Here is a 20836-nt window from a genome sequence, read left to right as displayed (position 1 = left end):
TGAAAGAATTATTTTGCATTTTTTAAATTTTCTGTCGAATATTGATTTGAATACAATTTGATTTTATTAGAATGAGATGATGTTTCCATTGGGTTTTTCAGAACTCCAAACGATGAATACAATTTCTTCTCTTCTCGAGAAAGCATATTCAAGTATGAATGGGAATGAAGTGGTTGCAGCTGTATTAGGTATGTGATTTTTTGAAGGCATTCGACTGCGTTGATTGAATAATTGATTTCGTCTGCATAAATCGAATGATAACTTCATCTAATATATAAAAATTAATTGCTTTTCGTTGGTTGAAACTCAAGAACGATTTGGATAATTTTGGTTTAGTGGGGAACGAGAAGTGCCGAATTTATTGAAATCAATCGTTCCCCTCCCTCAGGCTCGTGGAAGTTTTCAGCTTCTGGCGAGACAAATATCGCCCGAAAAGAGGAGAAAAACCGGATAAAATATCGAGAGTTTCTCTTCGAACTCCGCAGATTCTATCCAGAGCACTCTGTCAAGATGGTTGTTCTGAATGTTGGAGTCCTTGGTGGAATGATGTCCTCTCTACTCTCGAATCTTAAAATCATAGCGGCTTGCCGCACTAAGGCAGAAATCTTAGCCGGACAGATGCAGAAGGCTGTCATTCTTGGCTTACTGCGCTTCCTCGGGGCACATGATTCTCGGACCCAATGATCATTTACCACACAGTGTAGGTAGGTGTTTTTGGATTTGGCTTCATCGGGAGTGTGATAAGAATTATTGAAATACGATATAATAATAACAATAATAATATTAATAAAAGAACCCATGACCTGGACCAATTCTTATGATTTTCACGTTTTTGGATTTGTCTTCGTCGTGAATAGGGTGACTAGTATCGAAATATGATATTTCATCAATAGAAATAAAAATAATAATAATGATGAAAGATCTGACAAACGGCTGGAGCCATTTTTATGATTTATGTGTTTTTGTATTAATCTTCGCCGGGAATATAATGATAAGAACTGATATATAATATTTCATCGGTATGAAAATAATAATAATTATTATAGACTCAAGAACGGATGGACCCATTTTTATAAAATTTGTGTTTTTGGATTTGTCTCCGTCGGGAGAAATTTCATCAATAAAGATGAAAGAGGCAAAACATCACTGATGATAGTGATGTGTTATGATGAAACGTAATTGACAGCTTATTTGTTATAACAAAACGCAACTGACGGTTCACGTAATGTTGTATATGTCTATGGTTTGTTTTAAATTATCGCAAAGTTGACTGGTTATAAGTTTGTTTTGTGCAAATATCATTATAATATTGATATTATTGTGACGATATTATTATTAACAATGCCGTGACCGAAAAGGTCTGCTCTTTCTTGACAAAGCTGTAATGCAATTAGGATTCGAAACATCGTGAATGCCTCATTGTTGATGATAATCCAAAGAATTCGACCAAACAAAATAGATGATATAGAAAATGCATGATTTTTCACTCGATCAATTTTTTGTGGCATGTTTTATTTGTTCTTGCGCCTGATAACAAAATGAAAAATATCGTATATTACATGCAATTTCCAATAAGATTGGCATTTGCAATGAATACTTATAAATCCCAAGGCCAAACAATGTCCGTTTGTGACTTGGATTTGAGCACACCATGCTTTTCACTCCGAGAATTATACGTGACATGTTCTCGAGTGGGCAAACCATCCATTTTGTTTGTTTTAGCTAAACATAGACCAATGAAAAATATTGTACACACTATAGCATTGAGGGATTATTATTTGTAAGGGTTATTATTCTGATAGAAATAATTGATGTGGCAAAACAACGTTTGTCGGATCAGCTAGTTATCAATAAAATCAATCTATTTCTGAGATTTTATATTTTTCCAAATGCTTGAAACAACTTTGAATTCCATTGAATTAAACTGAGAAAAAAAATTGCCAGGAAAAAAATAATACCCTCAGAAATGAACTAGTTCCATTCATGAATATATTATTGAATTATTTGTCGTTTCCGTCAGAAAAATTATTTTTCTTCATACTTAGTCAAGTTTTGAATTTTCGTTCAGAATTGACTTACGCTATTCTACATTTTTTAATTTTAATTAATTTTTGGAATTCAGTCATAACAATTTCTACTGATGAAGTACCAACTCTTTACATTTGTAGTTTTGCTTTCTGAAAATGTCGAAATCATTTCCATTAGAGTTCCAGTTTACATCTAAGTTACATTCATAGATGATTCAAATAGGACGTCTAAAAAGGTCCAAGTGACATTTATTTAATGTCCACTTTATGTTCTCAAGAGATCCAGTCAAGCTTCGTTAAAATATTTTGATTTCGATTTTTGTCCCTTTAAAGTACAATTCATGTTCATATTGAGTCTCAAAAGATATCAATAGATATCCAAGTTGATGATCCCCTGTCCATCAAACGACTACCACTGGATATCCGTAAAGTATACGAGTATTTCGGATATCAATAGACATCTATTGGATGTTCATGTGTTTACCGTGTAATTTGACTCCTGTCTTTTGCAGGATCATCAATGAATTTTTTAAGAGTTTTTCTGTTGTAGATTTGTGGGTTTCAATGAGAATCAATTCTTTTCAGAGCCAAACGAACATGCAATATTTCATATATTCTGCCTCAATCTTAAATGATGATACATAACGATTTTACATTATCAGTTTTCGCACAGAATTCGCAAGCAAAGATTTCGGGATTAACTAAAGCTCGGCAGATTAATATACAGGGGGATACCTTGTACCCGGTTAAGTACCTCCACCAAATATGAGCCCCATATATAAGGACGCCTATGAGAGATAACGCATCAGATTAGTAAAAAAAAATTGATCATCAGAAATTCTCGAGCGCGTCAGATTAAGGTAGGGTGAGTTAATTATCTGCTAAAAAGTGTATTTTCCAGTAATCTGACAATTTGAGAGTGACGTAAAGAAAGGGGAGGACAGTAAAGTTGTCCTTATAGGACGAAACTGCAGTAACGTTAGTTACAAATAAAAGTGGTAAAAACATAGAAAGTTTCATTTCTCTTTTCTTCATTAATTAATGGATTGATTATAAAATTTTTTTTGAGCATTTTAAAAAATTATTCTCTCATAAATACAAGTATTATACTTAAAAAACATACACTCTTTTATTTGCATGCTATTTCCTGGGCTTTTCAATTAATTGAGTTCAATGAACTGAAAAAATATGAAAAAATATTGTTTTTGTCAGATTAAACGACTTCCTCTAAATAATCGTCAGATTATGAGACAGCACGTCTAAAACATAGAGATGAACCATATATATCCTAATCTGACGCGCTTGAGCATTTCAAAATGGCGAATTTTTTTTGCACATTATAATAATGGCCGCAAGTTTGCGTCAGATCGAAATCGTCAGATTATTGAATGAGAGCTTTTTTTTGTTGCACTTAACACCCCCTTAGAAAATCTGACGCGCTCGATGAAATTTTTTTTCTTTTCACTTTTAACCCTTACGCACAACTACCCACATCATGCTAACGATCAGAATAAACATACCAACATTATTAAAAATATGTAGGACATTGATGCTATCAATATCTGACGCGATCGGATATGTCCATGCAACAGTATTTTTTTACATATCTAAAAATCTATAGCCGCTTTCCCCATCAATGAAAAGGTATATATTATGTAACATTTTTTCCTTCTTATCATCTAAGCTTTGCAACCTAATATGTCTCAATGACGTTCGAGTAAATCCCCATTTTGAATCGTGGGCTCCCCTGCTATTATCACGAAAGTTTTCATCAGCAGTTTGGATTTTTTGCAGACACACAATTTTCGAGTAGTACACAAATGAAAATATGTTCTGAATATTATGGACAAAAATATGGTTCTGTACATATACACTGGAACTGTTGGCATATTGGGATTTGTCACCATTGTCATACAGCTATAACATTTAAATATTAGATTAGATTAGATTAGACATATTGCGAAATTATTAGATAAAAAAATTATAAAATAAAAGGTGTGGTATACCTGTATGTGTGGTACACCTGTATGGTATACCTGTATAGTATAAATAGGGTTAGCCTTGCCAGTTTTTCCAGTTCAATCTTCCTCTTGAAGATGATCACTTGGTGATCGAAACACGTGTCGATGTGTTAAAAATAACGATTTGGTTTTGGGAAGAAACTCCACAGCAATATTCATTACTATACCAAAGGTTCCAAACAGAGTATCACAACCATCTTGTGTGTCAACTTTCCAGTGAAAAAGTTAGTAGCACATGAGAACACTTACTCATACTAATGCTAAAAATATAAGTCATTTCCTCTGCATATCACTCAGATCTTTATTGATTCATACGAGCATACCCTTTTCATGTTTTACGACCTACGACGTTCCATCATATTCTCAGGTTGAGGTTTTACAAAACATTAGTACCTCTACTCGCTCCCATTGTTACTTGATTTGTCTTTATTTTTAATCTATACCAATATTATAAATGCGAAAACTTGTGAGGATGGATGTATGTGGCTCTTTCTCGCCTAAACGACTGACCAGATTTAGATTAAACCTTACATAAATACAGCTTATACATCAGAATAACATAAAGGCTACAATTAACAAAGGTTTTGTGTAATTTTGGTCATAATATAACGATAAGTATCCCTCCCTGAGAGCTATCTTGGTGTGCACTACCTATACCGTTGGAGTTACATGTGTATCGTGAATAATTCTAAATAAAAGTCCGCGATAGCATATATCTACTTCTTATGTGGTAGCCACTATATGCAAAATACTGAACTATAAATACAATTAAATTGGAAACTATTTTTACAATGCACACTTTAGAATATCTGACCAATTCTTATGAAAATTTATGCAATTGCCGTTTTTAGTATTTAATATAGATGATGTTTGTTGTTTATACTAACTAATTTTGACGAATAGTTTGAAAGTTATCGCGATAAGAATAACTTTACGCAACGCAGTAAGCTATTACTTGTCGCGTCTACTGTAAGACGACGAGGAACGATGCGCGGGCAGACGTCGTTGACGGTTGTGTTAGTTTTGCAAATTTCTTGATAGGTAACATAATTCGTTTCTGGGAGATATTGATTACTTATTGCAGTTGGCATATTTTTTTAGTTATATAAATTGAATACATTGATTTTTGGTTAGTATCAAGAAATACGATGAAAACCATTCAGAGTTGTGGAATCGGTATTCTGAAAAATAATTTAGCTACAGTAATTTTGCTGCATAATTAAAACGATTTCCTGTTTAAGTTTTATTTCACAATTTATTTATATTTGCAAAGATCCTTAGTGTCTTCGAAACATTTCGAACATTATTTGGTCATGAACCATTGACAGATTTATATGAGATAGTAAACGCCTTTTAATAGTTGTCACATGCTAGTTGAGTTACAGAGCTCTTTGAGTGTTATTTGAAATAAATTAGTTGAGTGAATCATTGTTAATTCACAGTTTGTTTTGAAACACAGAAGCAGTAATTTTGAGTGTTATGACAACATTTTTAATAATGCTTGAAATTTTCACAGATGTTCGGGATACATCAGTTTTATGATAACGCAAAGTTGTTTTAAATGCTATTAAATTATGTGGAAAGATATTTTTTTTGACTGAAAGAAAATATATTTAAATATGAAGTAATAATCCGGTCAATCTGGACATTGGAAGGACATACATTTACAACAAGCTACAAACGCGTGTAATTGTACAAAACATAGTTAAAAATGAGATTTTGAAATTCCGAATGATTGCGATGCTTGGAAAAAAAATTATTCGAGGTAAAAAGTCAAAAATCTAGAAAAAAATTGTTTTTTCGCGATTTTCAGGAAAACGTTTAGTTTTAACATAAAATAACCTCATATAAAAATTGTAGATCATGAAATTCTCTACAGAAAATGTATCGGGACTTTTTTCTCTTAGGGCCACTGTTTCTGAGATACGACGAGTCAAAAAGTTGTAATCGTCATTATATGCACACGTTTCCACGCCACCTATGAGGTAGTGTACGTAGCGCGTTTTTTTTAACGTGGTTTCCCCACTAGGCCTATTCCAAATGTCTGTTGTGATTCTGTCAAATTGAAAACTTGCATAATAAAATATGTTAGGAAGGGTTGGAAATTATAAAAGCGATTGAAATTAACCTTCAAATACTTCTGCTTGTCGTTCTTCTTCTTGGTCTTCTTCTTCTTGATCTTCTTCTTGATGTTCATCCTGGGTGTAGGTAAACTGCGTCAAGAGTGATGTATCGCATGTTTCCTCGTTGGTATCGAATGAATCCTCTCCTATTGGTGATTCAGCATTAGAACATGACTGGCCTTGACAATGTGTACATGCCAGAGAACACAACAGTCCAACTTTTTCACAACCACATTTAGCGCTGCATCCCTTTTTACAGTTGCAAAAAATTGTGTTCAGCAGTTTTTCCGGCGCAGGTGGCAGTAAAGTCTGAATAGGTTCTAATGCATTGTCGACCAACTTCCAACCCCAGTCTTTTGGGTCTAGCTGATAACCAAGCCACACTTGAACTTGGTAATATACCCGGAAAAGATGTTGATGAGCAGCAACTGAGGTTGGAGGAAGATAAGCTAATTGCACCTGTTTCTTATTTGTAATGTTTTTTACGAAACATGCATATCGATACTCATCTAAGCAGGTGTTTTTTTTGGGAGCTTTGTATATAGAAAGAAGAAACTGAATCCCGTTGGTGATAATTTTTTGTTTAGTCGAATTATTTTTCATTTGAAAACTTCAGCACATTGAACTAAATCTTGTTTTTCAAACATTTTAAAGACTGTTGCTTCACCCCTCCTGTGGAATGCAAACGTCGTATCACAGCCAGTTACTGCGTGTAAAAATAGTACATGATTTTGACTCTTTGCAAAAGTCGATAAACTTTTTGACGAATATATTTCGGTTTGACTTCGAGCTTTTCCTGTCTTTAGAAAGAAAATAGTTTTTTCAGGCAGTAAGTGAGTGAGTTCGAGCAGTAAGAAGTACGACTAAGTCTACATCTTCACCAACAACAATAGTTGTATTTATCAAATTAAATTTTTCTATAGCTGTTTCAATAATCAGTACGTCGGCATCGTTATTAACCTGTTTAACCAATATATTTTCGCCAATATACTTTTCCTTCAACATTGAAATGAACCGAGATTTGTTGTATTTGCAAGAACTTTCTGTTGATTTGTAGGAACTGTCATAAGTTCATCAAATAGAATATCGAAAGATGAAGATGTTGCTGAAGTTCGACGCCGTTGTTCTGCAGCTTTAATATTTCTCGTGCAATCATCATAGCCATCAAATACGACCGTAATTCTGGCATCAAAATGTCTACGTACATTCTGAACGTATTCATCTAAAATAATGCTGAATGTTTCTTTATTATACCACACAACACGATCTAGTAAGTATCCACCGTCAATGATGTATGTCGTATTAGTATTGTTAATTTCAATATTGACCCGTTGGAAACAGGTTATGCTTATGTATACCAATAGAAAAATATTTTTACTTAAATTACAACTTCAGAGATGTATATACGTGGCATACTTATGCATATAATGACGATTACAACTTTTACAACTTTTTGACTCGTCGTATCTCAGAAACGGTGGCTCTAAGAAAAAAATATTGATACTTTTTTTGTAGAAAATTTTATGATCTACAATTTTTATCTGGAATCATTTCATGATAAAACTCACCGTTTTCCTGAAAATCGCGAAAAACAAATTTGTTTCGAGATTTTTGACTTTTGACCTCGAATAAATTTTTTTCCAGGCATCGCAATCATTCAGAACTTCGAAATCTAATTTCAAATTATGTTTTGAACGATTACACGCATTCGCAGCTTTTTGCACTCTTATTTTTTAGTCTAATTTGACCGGACTATAATACAAATTAGAAAATTATGAAATAACAGCAACACAAATTAATTGGCGCTCCGGGGCGACGTGATTCATTTCAGTGGAGCATTTGCTTTTTCAGGTGCAGGGAAAACTATTTTGAACTTTCGTAAGAGTTTGGTGCTTCCGTCAGGGGTTGAGTCATGTCTGAAGATCATCAGTGATATTATTAGATTGACTGGTGCCTCAACTATACTTGTCTTATAATAGTCAGTTAGTTTGGCGCATATTTGGTGATCCAGTTGATCATAACTCGTTAAAAGTTCTATTTCCAGATGATTCAACAATAAACTTTGCACGGACTGGTTATCAGTCATATTAGGAAACGCTAGTTGAAGCTCCAAAAATTCACATAGGTTTTTGCTACCTCTTGAACATTCACTACAAAGTAAACGAGCGAGGATTTTTCTAGCAAAAGATCTACAAATACAAGACGAGATAGACACTTTTTTCCTTTTTGGTGAAATATCGTTTTTTGTTTTTGTTTATTCCAGAAATATGAATCCATTATTTTCTCAGTTTTCATTTCTTTGAATATTCCATTTATTTTTTTTTAATGTCATTATGTCAGAGAAGTGCTTTTCAAATATATGAGATCGTATGGTATATACCAAGTAGGTTAGAAGTCATGCCAAAAATAACGTCAAAAAATTAATATTCTCAACCATCCCCATTTCCAATGAACATTTATTTGGAGAGTCTGTTTAATTATGAGAATATTTTTGAAATGTACACTTTATATTGTCAAATGATAATTTGAACAAAATGTTTATCTCTATTGTTGGGTAAATCGAAACTCAAAACGAATTCTTAATATATTTTTTTTTATTTATAACGTAGAAAATATAGAGTTTTTTGAGTGAATATCTAGCGAATCAATATTTTCAAACACAGAAAAATCGAAGTTACCACAAAATTTTATTCAAAAAAGTTTATCTTCTCTCTCTTTGATGATGAAATGAGGAAAACATAGATAGCAAGAAAATAACTTATGATTCATATTCTTAAGGAAAAGCGTGAGTTATTTCATTGATTTCGAACTTTGTTTCATGAGATGTGTCATGGAATTGATTCATATTTGATGAAAATACATACACATTATTGTACGATTTTTACTGAATAGTTTACAGAAACATAATATGTGCCTCACTAAGGTAAGTTCGGTTGAGAGCCATTTTGTAAAATTATAGGATTAAAAAAATGCGAAAACGAAATTTCGGACCACTTCTTCATGGTTGTACTTACTATACCTACTCCAAGTGAAATTGAATGATGAGAAGAAGATAATTGTGGAACAAACAAAATTTTAAAAACTCCCATCTCTCCTAGAGTATCGGATATGTATAGCCATAGTACTAACGGAGTGATGACCATATCTAATTCTGGATCTTCTCACCTGCACCCTTGCTTTTTTTGTAATATATTTTTAATGCCCAATCATTTCTGCAGGTATGACACATATCAGAGTATTCTGTGCAGTTTTCGTGCACCCAGTTTAAGCACAACTCCCACAGGATCCAGTCTTCAGTCTTTTCAGTTTCATTAGAGTTCACACCAAATCTTTAGCAATCCTTTTTAGAATCAAGTTCTTCATTGCACCACCCGAAGCAGATTCACTGTTGTCAAAAATCAACTCACCTTCGCTGCTGGATGTTGATTCGATAGTTTCTATTCGGCATTTTCAAATTTCTTGTTCTTTCCTTTCAGTGATTTCAGTTTTTCTTTCTGTTCTTTGATGTTTTTTTATTTTGTTCATGTTTCTGAACATGTTCAGGATTCATAAATATATGAAACGTTAATCTGTTCAGCTCGCTTTTTTACTTGATCTGCTTTTTTATTGATTGAAATCAGAGTTGTATCGAGAAATATTTTTGATGGTGTTTTATGAAATGTTGCAAATTCTTTTATGCTGGGTCGCGTTGAATCATAGAGTGATTGTTGTGTTTATTATCAACAGTTAGTTGATGTTTCGTTTCTTGTGAAGATGATGCGTATGCCTTCTCAGGTACTGCTGAACGATTCACGGAAACACACGTGTGGCTTCAAACGCTGAAATATCGTTTTGTGGAGTGGCTGCTTCACTTCGAGCTTTACTCAGTAGCTCACCAAATTGAAGTCTCGTAATATGACGTCCAGGATTTCACTTCAGCCACATTCGGTATTCGACATTCATAGAAAAAGGTTTTCAGAAATTCAAAAACTGCTCTGTCAATAGGGCGAAGTATGGGTTGACATACATACTCCAGCATTTCTACGGAATTACAATGAGTACAATGACCGTATCTAGGAGCAATGAGAGGGATGGTCAGGTAGCGTGCAGCTGCTATGTTGTGCCTTTTTTATCACACAGACCTCGGACGTTCACTTTCTCTCTCGCACATATCAAATAGCTTCAATTCTTGAATGTGATAAAAAATTATTGAAATTAATTCAATTAAAAATAGCTATGAACACTTTTTGATAATCAAGTTATCATAAGCATGTTTGTTAATAAATTATATTTGATTGACAATATCTCTCATCAAGTTATCTGATGAGTGACGGTTGATCTTCTACGGGTCAATTTCCAAGTCGGCTAAAAATATCCTTAGTATCACCTGTCTACAAGAAAAATGACAGACATTCCTTGCTCAACTATAGGCATGTTGCATTACTGAGTATATTGTCAAAGGAATTGAAGAAAGGGATGGCACATAGGCTGAACCAATAACATAAAAAAGTTCAATATACTCAGCCCAAACCAGCATGGTTTCAGAAAAGGATATTTTACTGAAACTGCAACTAGATATTTGATTCAGCTGATACAGGATTAGATGGAGACAGGTGAAGTAATCATTGGATTGTTTTTCGACTCATCCCATGCCTTTCATCTTCACAAAAATGTATGCACTCGGTATATGTGGAAAAATTGAGGACAGGTTCCGTTCATTCCTAGAAGTGAGGAAACTGATAGTTAGAGTGAATGCTTAAACATCTGATGAATTCTTAGTGGATTCAGTAGTTCCTCAGGGTAGTGTCCTGGGTCCACTGATTTTTTTGTTATTTATAAATGACCTTCCGGACCATGTGGAAGATGAAAAGGTTTACGTGTTCGCAGATGATTCTGGCCCTAACAGAGGTGAACTAGTGAAACGTATCAAATCAATTCGACCAGTGGTGTCAGAAGAACAATTTAATAATAAACTACACGAAGACTGTTACGATTCAATTCCACATATCGACTACGAGAAGAGCCTATATATATAATGTATACAAACAGTTCATCAATCACATTTCAAAGTAGCTCCAAGTTTTTGGGTACAATCGTCGACTAAAACCTAAAATGGTACAACTGCATTGGAGTTGCATTGGAGTTATTCCACCTGGAATAAGCACTTCTTTGCGTTGAGGTTTTTAAAGAGCTTTTATATGAGAAAGGTCTCACAAGCGTTTACTATTCATTGGTATATTCTTCTATTAGTCATAATATTATAGTTTATGGTCCCGCTACTGGTAGCACCAGAGTCTTTATAATACAGAAAGGATTGATATTCCACTTGGGTTTTCGAGAATCTTGCAGAGAATATTGACATTCACGAGTTGATATCTATTTGTATAAATTATTAATATCTGCCTACATTCATAAAAACCATTTTATTCAAAATGCGGTTGACCACCACTACCCAACCCGTCAAAGAAAACTATTCAGATTGGAAATTGTCAACTACTCGACTTATGAAAAATCCTCAAAATATGCTGCGGCAAACTTTCTTACCATGCAACATGATGACTAGAGGAATCAGCCAAACCTGTTCAGATTCAGATTCTGTTATCTATAGGGCATTTTATAGTATTTCAGAATTCATTTCGGACTGTAATGAACAGTGTACTGTGTACTACCTACTTTTAGTGTTGCTTGGTTTGAGAATGTTTTTAAAGTGTTTTATTGTTTTATTATTTTAACATTGTTCTATTTTGACTTATCAATCCAATATAAATTGGTGTATGATTAATAAATATCTATCTATCTATCCATCATTTACATTGACATGAAAAAGTTTCATTATAAAGATGAATAGGTACAATGTTTTTTATTTATTTTTTGTAATATACTGTATTTTTGATTCATAAACTATCTCTTTGATCTTTTTTCCTAAACCTAATCTACATTTCTTATTTTCCAGGAACAAGCTCTCTCCCTAGTCACCAGATCGACGGAAGTATCGTCGGAAAATGAAAAACATGTGTTCGAATCTTCGAGGAAGAACAAAAATTCCAGTTTATTTACCATAGAAAATTTAATTAAAAGTAACGAATCCAGCAATGAGGTTGTTTAAATAAATAGGATGTTACATCTTTTCTTTGAAGTTAGCATCTTTCCCAGTCTCGAATTATTTGTAGTAGTCTTGAGAATTTCTCAACAAACAGAACTTTACTGGATTCATGGAATTACCGTGGATCTCTTATAATTCGAAATTTAAATAAATATTTCAGGTATATTATGTCTTGATTGAAATGTGGTCGGGATGTGTTTATTTATTGGATAATAAAGGATTTTGTAATTTCGAGAGGTTTTATTTCAGCATGATGCAACAACGTTGAATGAAATGTAATATAGGCCCGCGCAGGAGCCTGTTAGAAAAAAAAAGAAAGAGAAAAAAGATAAAACAGCATGAAATGATTAGAAAATATAGAAAATGTTATGCTCGTCACAGGAAAAATGAACTGAAGTCAAATCAAGGTACTGGGGATGAAATGGATGTGAATTTTAGATGTGAAAAATGGTTTTTAATTATTTCCAATGAAACTAGACCACTTATTGAAAAATGCCAAAGTGTTATAGAAGTATAAATATCTACAACCTAAGCCAATTCGTTTCAGAAAATTGAAAAAACCAGATTTAATGTTTTTGTTTCTTTCATCCTACGAAAATCAGATGTTTTTCACGAAATCCGGTGAAAACTCACCTTTTCTAGTTTTGATCATGCTGTATTCTGTTCGAATAACAATTTCCAGGAAAACATTTCATTTTGAACCTACAAAAAACTACAAGAATTTCATTCTAAAATACCCATGCACTGGAAACAGTGCATCAGCACTGTTATGTATCAGCAGCGGTATTTTTTATCCATTTAATTTTATATGATGTAAAATAAAAATAAAATTACTGTGGAAAAATTTGTAAAAAAATGCGAAAACCTAGTTCTGAAAAAACACTTTTTGGTTTTGTTAAATTTTTCTACTGTTATGTTACTCAGTGTGTACCATCTGAAAGATGTTTTGATGACAAAAGACCACTGTTTCAGTCACAAAAATTATAATTATTAGTATCGAGAAAAAAATTCATCAGTATAGAAAAATATGAGTGTTTTCGAATTTTGTAAGGAATAAAAAACCTCGAAAAATGTTACGTTGTAAAACAATAGGTTCACTAAAGATGTGAATGTTTTTTTATCTGCAAATCAAAAATGTGTAGAGAAGAAAGTTTCTGGCTTTCTACTTCTCAATCATTAAACAAAACAAATTCCTGACATAATAAAATATTATGAATGAATCGAGTGCTTTCCCTTGTAATGTTATCCAAATTGCTGCTGAAGAGGCATCAGGACTTATTCCGAAATATCGGATGCCAACCATTACGGATGACAGTGTTCCATGTAAGTGAAATTTTTACTAAACTGTATACTATATTGCGTGCCTATCCTATGAACGATATCTGATCAATTTCATAACGAATGTTTGGAGTATAAACTGAATATAAAAAAGTGTTTTTTCGTATAATTCAATGATTATATGAAAATAGTGTTCTGGAATGTATTTTCTTCGTATACTTCGATGTTTAAATGAAAGTAGTTGTTTTTAGTGGGCTTTTTCCTTCAGTTTGTGTCTGAAATTACTTTTTTGCATGCTCTACATATTTTTGTGGAGTAGGGCTTCTGACGACCCCATATAAGTATAAAAAAAAGATGAATGAATATTTTCCCATGTTTCATTTATTAGATAACCATAAATATATATATATATATATATATATATATATATATATATATATATATATATATATACATTTGAAAATATATAGTTTTTGGATTCTCATAGAAACATACAAAAATTTAAAATTGAAAATTGCACAAAAAGTTGTGAAATTGTATTTATTATAGTTACAAAAATAATATGCCCTATTTTTCATCAAAATTGCATTTTTTGCAATAACAAAAATAAAAAGGTATTCCGACCGTTGCTCGAATATATTCGAACGCAGTGGTTGAGTGTTAAGTATTAAATTAAAAGTAAAAAAAAATGTATTGAGTTGGATGTGCCTGTTTTTTATTGCTTGATAACAAATTAAATCTTGGTGGAATGTTTGACACTGCTCTTCAACTCTTCAACATTTTTTAGCGATGAACGATATTGGGATTTAATATGTGTTGAAACTAAGAAAGTAACTTCACATAAATATGTGGTGTTGAATGACAGAAGAACATTCACCGCCACATCAGCGATTGTGGCGAATTCAGTTCTTGTTCCGATCCAGCTCAGCTCGAAAGTTCAGCAAATTCCTTTTTAGCTTCAAGTGGCAGATGATCAATCTCATTCAAGCTAATCCAAAACGGCTTTTGAATCCAAGCTACATTAAATATGTACGGAACTGTGTTTCTAACGCTTTTAAGTAATGTACAATAATTTTTGACACTGGAAAACATTTCGAGCAAATTTTTGTCTACCCTACTTTTCCAAATGTTGATGTTTTTAATAAAACTTTCAATTTTATCATTCGAAGTAAATCGCGATTTTTCCTTAAAAGACAAGCTGAGATCATTTACTTTCGCGAATATATCTGACAAATAACACAGCTTGGATAGCCATTAGTCATTTTGAAAAAAAACAGCAAGTTAACATTGTCGTTCGGTAAAAAATATTTCGATTTCGTCCTTCAACAACAATAATCTACTCAAACTTTGACCTCTTGACAACCATCTCACTTCTGCATGTAATAATAGAGTTGTGTAGTTGGAATCCGTATCCTTACAGAGATTTGAAAATAAGCGGCTGTTGAGGGCATCGCTCTTAACAAAATTTATAATCTTAACTGATTAGTATAGGATTGTTCCACTTTTGTGAATATTTTTTATATTTTAAAGAGCATTCTAATAGTTTTTTTTCCTAACATGTTTTGTCAATAAGAATCTGATTTCTTCAACAATAAAATATATATTTTTTCTCTCTCTCTCTCAGCATCCTGAAGCACGTCGTTCAATTTTGGTGCCAGTTTTTTCGCTGCAAGGGCATCTCGAAGAAAGAGGCAATGAGTGAAAGTTATATGATCATAATGAGCAGCTTGAAAAAATATTTAAAACAAATATTTTTATCATCATCGCTCTTGCACCATATGTGCATATTCAACAGCAATTTTTCCATTCTGCGAGTGTGACTCTGCACAAATACTAGATGTTATAAAATCGTGTATTCAAATATTTGACATTAAAATCTCTCGCGACTCCAGAATTTTGCTACGCGACCCCATTCGGAGTCGCGACCCATAGTTTTAGAAGGCCTGTTGTGAAGAGTTTAGTTTGAAATTAATCACTTTCTTCTTTTCTTTGGAAGATTTCCTCGTTTTTATTCCGTATAATGATGAAGAAGTGAAATGCCAAAACCTTTCTTTCCCAAAAGTCAATCTCTCTCGAAAGTATATCACTTTCAATTCAAACAAATATGTCTTGTTTTGATCGAAATTGTGAAGAATAATTATTCATTCCTGAAACTCCACCCCATATCATCTTTTTCAATTTGGGACTTTTAAGTGAGCTAAGTTTCCTGTTAGAAATACATTCAGTCATATCCTTTCTGAAAATATTTCAATTAGGTTTTTTACACTGTTCTTTGGGTTTATAACCTTTCGCAATCTGGAAAAATTGAAGAAATCAATAGAGAATCAATAGAGAATTCAGTACAACTGAAAAGTTCTCCCCGAAAAGTTACTGCAGAGTATATAAACTACTGGAAGTCGGTAACTTGACGTATTCATAGAAGTTGAAAAAAATCAATTGAAGAACTTAAATATCGATAGTCAGCTTCCTTAAGTGGTTAACGTTTCAGAAAACAATCCTTTTCCGTTTTCACTATGAAGATTTCGCTTAAAACTGTAATATTTCTAATTCCTTTTCACACAAGCTAAGTATCATTATTTGATTTTTTCATTTGATTTTTTTTTTCAGTTTGTAGGCAAAATTTATGAATATGCAGTAACTTTTCGGGATGAACTTTTCAGTTTGCCCTTTATTACACTCCAGCAGATTCTGTATTGATTTATCTTTGATTTTTTCAGATTGTGAGAGATGATAAACCAATAAGTTTGAGTTGAGTTTTCCACTAAGAAATCTTGTTTGTAAAATATTTAAATTAGCAAGCTCTCGCCTTCAAAAATCTTGCCTACCGGGAGTGGTGCAAAAACCCCAATGCCGAAAACCGAACTAGGTTTGTTAATGCTGGCAACAGCTGCAAACTTGGGATAAATGAAAGCGAAGAACTTCACAATCATAGAATTAGGGATAAACTGCTTGCCAATCCTAACGGGTCTAGATCCTTCTGGTCGGTAGCTGAAGTTGTTAATCAGAACTTTACAAAATCCATAGTTCCACCACTAACACAAGCGGATGGTTGAATTGCAACAACAGCCATAGAAAAAGCGAATCTACTAGCTGAACAATTTGCGTCTCACTCCAAAGTAGATTTTCTGAGAAAGGCAACACCCTCTATTCCCACATTAGAATCTACAATGCCGGAAATTACTTTTCGACATCGTTTAGTCAGGCGAATTTTGAAACAGCTCAATATCAACAAGGCGTCTGGCCCCGATGAAGTGCCCATCATCGTACCCAAAAAGTGCGCAAATGAACTCGCACCAGTATTTTGCAAAGAGTTTTTCCTTCTTGTCGGAAGATAGCTCGCGTTCAAACTATTTCGAAGAAGTTCAAAAAAAATCGTTCAAATAACTATAGACCAGTCGCTTTTCTATCAGTAATATCAAAAATTATGGAGAAAGTCGTGAACCACCATGTCCTCAAACATTTGGAAGACTTCAACATCTTGAGCGATCATTAATATGGCTTTCGGAAACAAAGATATCAATAGGCGACCTTCTATCGTATGTCACTCATATTTGGAATAACGCAATCGAGAAACATAGAGAATCAAAAGCTGTTGCGCTTGATATCTCTAAGACCTCTGACCGTGTGTGGCATAAGGGTTTGCTTGCTAAATTTCGATGCTATGGCTTGTCGGATCGGATCGAATGAGGATCTGAAGGGATTTCAAATTAGGGTGAAAGTAACCAAGTTCAATTCAATGCCACAAAAACCCAGGCATCAGTTTTCTCCAAGATGATACATGTCTACGAACCGGATATAATAATGTCAGGTGAGACAATTTCGTTTTCTGCTTCGATAAGTTTGTTGGAGGTTAAAATGGACACCAATATGTCTTGGCACAATCATGTCGATGGAATTGCAAAGGCTGTTTCCCAAAAGCTTGGAACACTGTTCCGAATCAGAAAACTGTACACATCTCAGCAACTTTTGATGCGTTATAAAGCTCAGATTAGACCTTCTTTGGAGTGTTGTTCTCATGTATGGAGCTCTGCCTGATTGGAGACGCGAACAACACGTGCAACCTTGATAGTTTGGAACATCGAAAAAAGGTAGGAGATTTGTCTCTCTTCTATAGATACTTTCACGGGAAGTCTTCAAGTGACTTGGCACATTTGATCCCACCAAGAGCAGTACATATCAGAAATACGCGACGAACTATGGCTGCTCATCGTTTCAAGGTTCAACTCAGTACACTTCGAACTTCACTGCTTGAGCACTTTTTCATCTGAAGAACTGCGTTTATGTGAAATACACTTCCTGAGAACGTTTTTTCAAATAGATTTATTCTCCAGCAATTCAAATTCATCGTGAAACGCTACTTTCGCACAGGCATCGCTCTGAGAACACCTTAAGGATTTTCCTGTAGTGCTTGTGTTTTGTTTCGAAAAAAAAAACATTAGTGATTTCTTGTTGATTGAAAAAATCATTAATTTCTCCGAATTTTCTTTCAACAGGTTGCACTATCCTCTAACTTCATACCGCTTGAACAGACAAAAAGTTATAATTCCACTTGTTTACTCTGATGAATTTGAATACAAATATTGTCAGGACGATGATAATTTCAACTGGTATTCACTTCAATTAAATAAAACTTGTGTATAGATCAAATTACATACTTTCAAGATGTATGCTTTGAACTCTACATAAAAAAAGTTTGTTTTTATTATCCTTCAACCAAAATTCTTGTGGCGTCATTTTTATGAGAAAAACGGCTAGTCTTTTCAACTATAGTTTCACATGTTTCGGGGGGGGAGTGTATGAAAAATATTGAAATCAGTAAATAATTTTTCTATAAATTTCTTCACCGAGCTATTGAATTACTTGAATACTTCTGAGAAAAATGATATACACATTATAACGGGAGACTTGAATATTGATCTGTTAGCTGACAATAATTATGTAGAAGAATATAAAAACATATTGCATGTTCATGGTTTTCTCTCATATATTAACAAAGTCACTCGTCCGGAGGGCAAAACTTGCATTGACCACTTCTTTGTGAAAAGCATAAATGCTGAAATAGAGTCGTTTATATTTGAGGCAAATATAACAGATCATCACCCAATTGCTTTAACTATTCCTAAACTAAATCACAGCTCTGATTCTTGTTCTGAAAAAAGGCAATTCAAAAAATATATCAAGTACGATAGTCTGAGACTTCAATTGCAAAAAGAACACTGGACGGATATGTACAACGAAGAAGATCCAAACATCATAACAGAAAAATTCATCAACAAAATGAAGCAAATTATAGGAAAAAATACGCGATTAGTCAAGATAAAAAACGCTAACTCAGTAAAAGTAGGAGATTTGAGCCGGTTCTAAGCCTCCCCCCACCACTATGACGTATTAATTGCTTTTTTATTGGTTGTTGTTTGGTGAAGTCAAGGTGATGTGACCTTGAAGGGTGTGGTGTATGGATCGTTCAGAATTTTTTTCCCGGTTCTAATACTCCCCCCACCAATATGACGTGTTATTTGCTTTTTTTTTTGTTGTGCAGTGAAGTCAAGGCGTTGTGACCTTGAAGTGTCTGGTGCATGGATCGTTCAGATTTTTTTTTTCATATGAGATTTTGTGTGTGTATGTGTGTGTGTGTGTGTGTTAGAGAATGCACGGTACAGGGTTTCATCATGTGCTTGTTTGTCTATGTACAAACATACGTCTGCATACTTCGAAGATCCTCCAAGTAATGAATGCTCCATCGGTGTGAGGGCACCAGGTTAGTAGTGGAGTGACGTCACAGCAATAACCGTTCAACGGCTAGAGAGCGACATGTTCACTCCACGACGTGTGGCAGAGTAATGCGTATTCATCGGTCTGCTCTCACCTCCCTCGATGTAGTGAAGGATGTGACGTAACGCCCCAGACTCGCCATCAATGGTGACACGCAGGCGGGCGAGGACTGTGCTAACGTCTGTCTTCTCCGAGAGCGCAACGACAATTGCTTGTTCGGCTATCGCTCTCGAAGCAGTGAATGATGTGAGGTAACGCATCACCCTACCCTCGCTATTGATGGTGACACGCAGGCGGGCGAGGACTGTGCAAACGTCTGCCCTCTCCGAGAGCGCAACGATCACTGCTTGCTCGTGCCGGCAACTGTTATCGCATCAAATTGGGAGATGGGCTTGGCTGTGACGTCAGGCATCTCTAGTGGATAGCAACTAGCAATGTGAACCTTTCGCGGTTTCATGGTGGGGGTGACTCGCACTGTTTAATATAAAAGAAATGGCTGGCACACTATGAAATCAGTAGACGAATATATCTGCAGCAGTTAGCAATTGGTAGAGTGTTATTCAGTTCGTAATAGAAGGAAGACGGTGAGTGTATTTGTCTGTTGGAAATTGTTTATATTTTCATATATATTATCATCATGTCCGTTTCAAAAGTAGACTTGAATAAAATTAATAATTTGATTGTACAGGAGGTTGAAATACTAGAGCAAAAGGCCTTATCATCATTGCCAATTGATGAAGTGTACATAATTAAAAATATGTCAACTTATTCTACACGATTTGGTAAATCAATTTTATTAACTTTGCAAGATGTGAGCAATGATAAATTATTTAAAACATGGCTACCAAAACGTATTTCGTTGCAATTCAGTGATGACGATATATCTTGTATCAACTCATCAGGTGGTAAATATACGATGGTGTATTTAGGACAGAGCCAACAAAGTTTTGCTGGCATGAAAACGCGATCTCTAGTTAAATTCAATATGATTGAATAATAATTGTAATAATTTATAGCGAATTTCTTTAGGTCATAGCTTACAAAGTTTTTTGGTGTGAAAACGCTAACTCTAGTCAAATTCAATATGATTGAATAATAATAGTAATTATAATGAATTTCTTATTGTTTTATTAATATTCATATATTAGATGATAATTATATGGAAATATAAACATTACTAACTTAGTTGAATACACCCACTTTGTAACTACAAGTAAAATGGGAATGTGAGTATTATATCACTGAAAAATTGGAGGTTGCTTATTGTTTTTTTTTATTCGGTTTCAATTCCACCATTTAAAGATGTGGATGCAGTACGCAAGTCAAGATTGGGTCGATGTTGTAGATCTCAAATCATCGGTTCAACATTTGTCGTCTAAATTGAAGGTGTTGGGTGATGGAGCCGAACATGCAAGCAATTATGATATGAGTGTATGCTATGATGAAAAACAAATCGAATTATGCCTTCGTGATGCTGAGAAGTATTGGAGTGGTGCAGAAGTTTGTAACAAATTTTTGGATAATGAATTGGAA

At 34.0% G+C, this 20836-nt stretch overlaps 1 protein-coding gene across 3 annotated transcripts in view; it reads left to right on the top strand.

The window, feature by feature from the left end:
* The window catches only part of LOC111514884 (fork head domain-containing protein L1), a 33001-nt gene extending 20519 nt beyond the window's left edge, over nt 1-12482 (top strand). For all 3 annotated transcript variants that reach the window (XM_074186812.1, XM_074186807.1, XM_074186816.1), the window contains exon 3: nt 12104-12482. In XM_074186812.1, coding sequence (XP_074042913.1) covers nt 12104-12256 — 153 coding nt within the window. In that variant the 3' untranslated portion in view covers nt 12257-12482. The remainder of the gene's footprint in view (nt 1-12103) is intronic.
* The last annotated feature ends 8354 nt before the right edge of the window (nt 12483-20836 follow it).

Source organism: Leptinotarsa decemlineata, unplaced genomic scaffold, assembly GCF_025532065.1.
Source record: "Leptinotarsa decemlineata unplaced genomic scaffold, Ldec_3_MD MMD2_P_RNA_scaffold_11, whole genome shotgun sequence".
Taxonomy (NCBI): domain Eukaryota; kingdom Metazoa; phylum Arthropoda; class Insecta; order Coleoptera; family Chrysomelidae; genus Leptinotarsa; species Leptinotarsa decemlineata.
The sequence above is the reverse complement of the archived record's forward strand: the minus strand, read 5'-3'. Positions and strand labels throughout refer to the sequence as shown.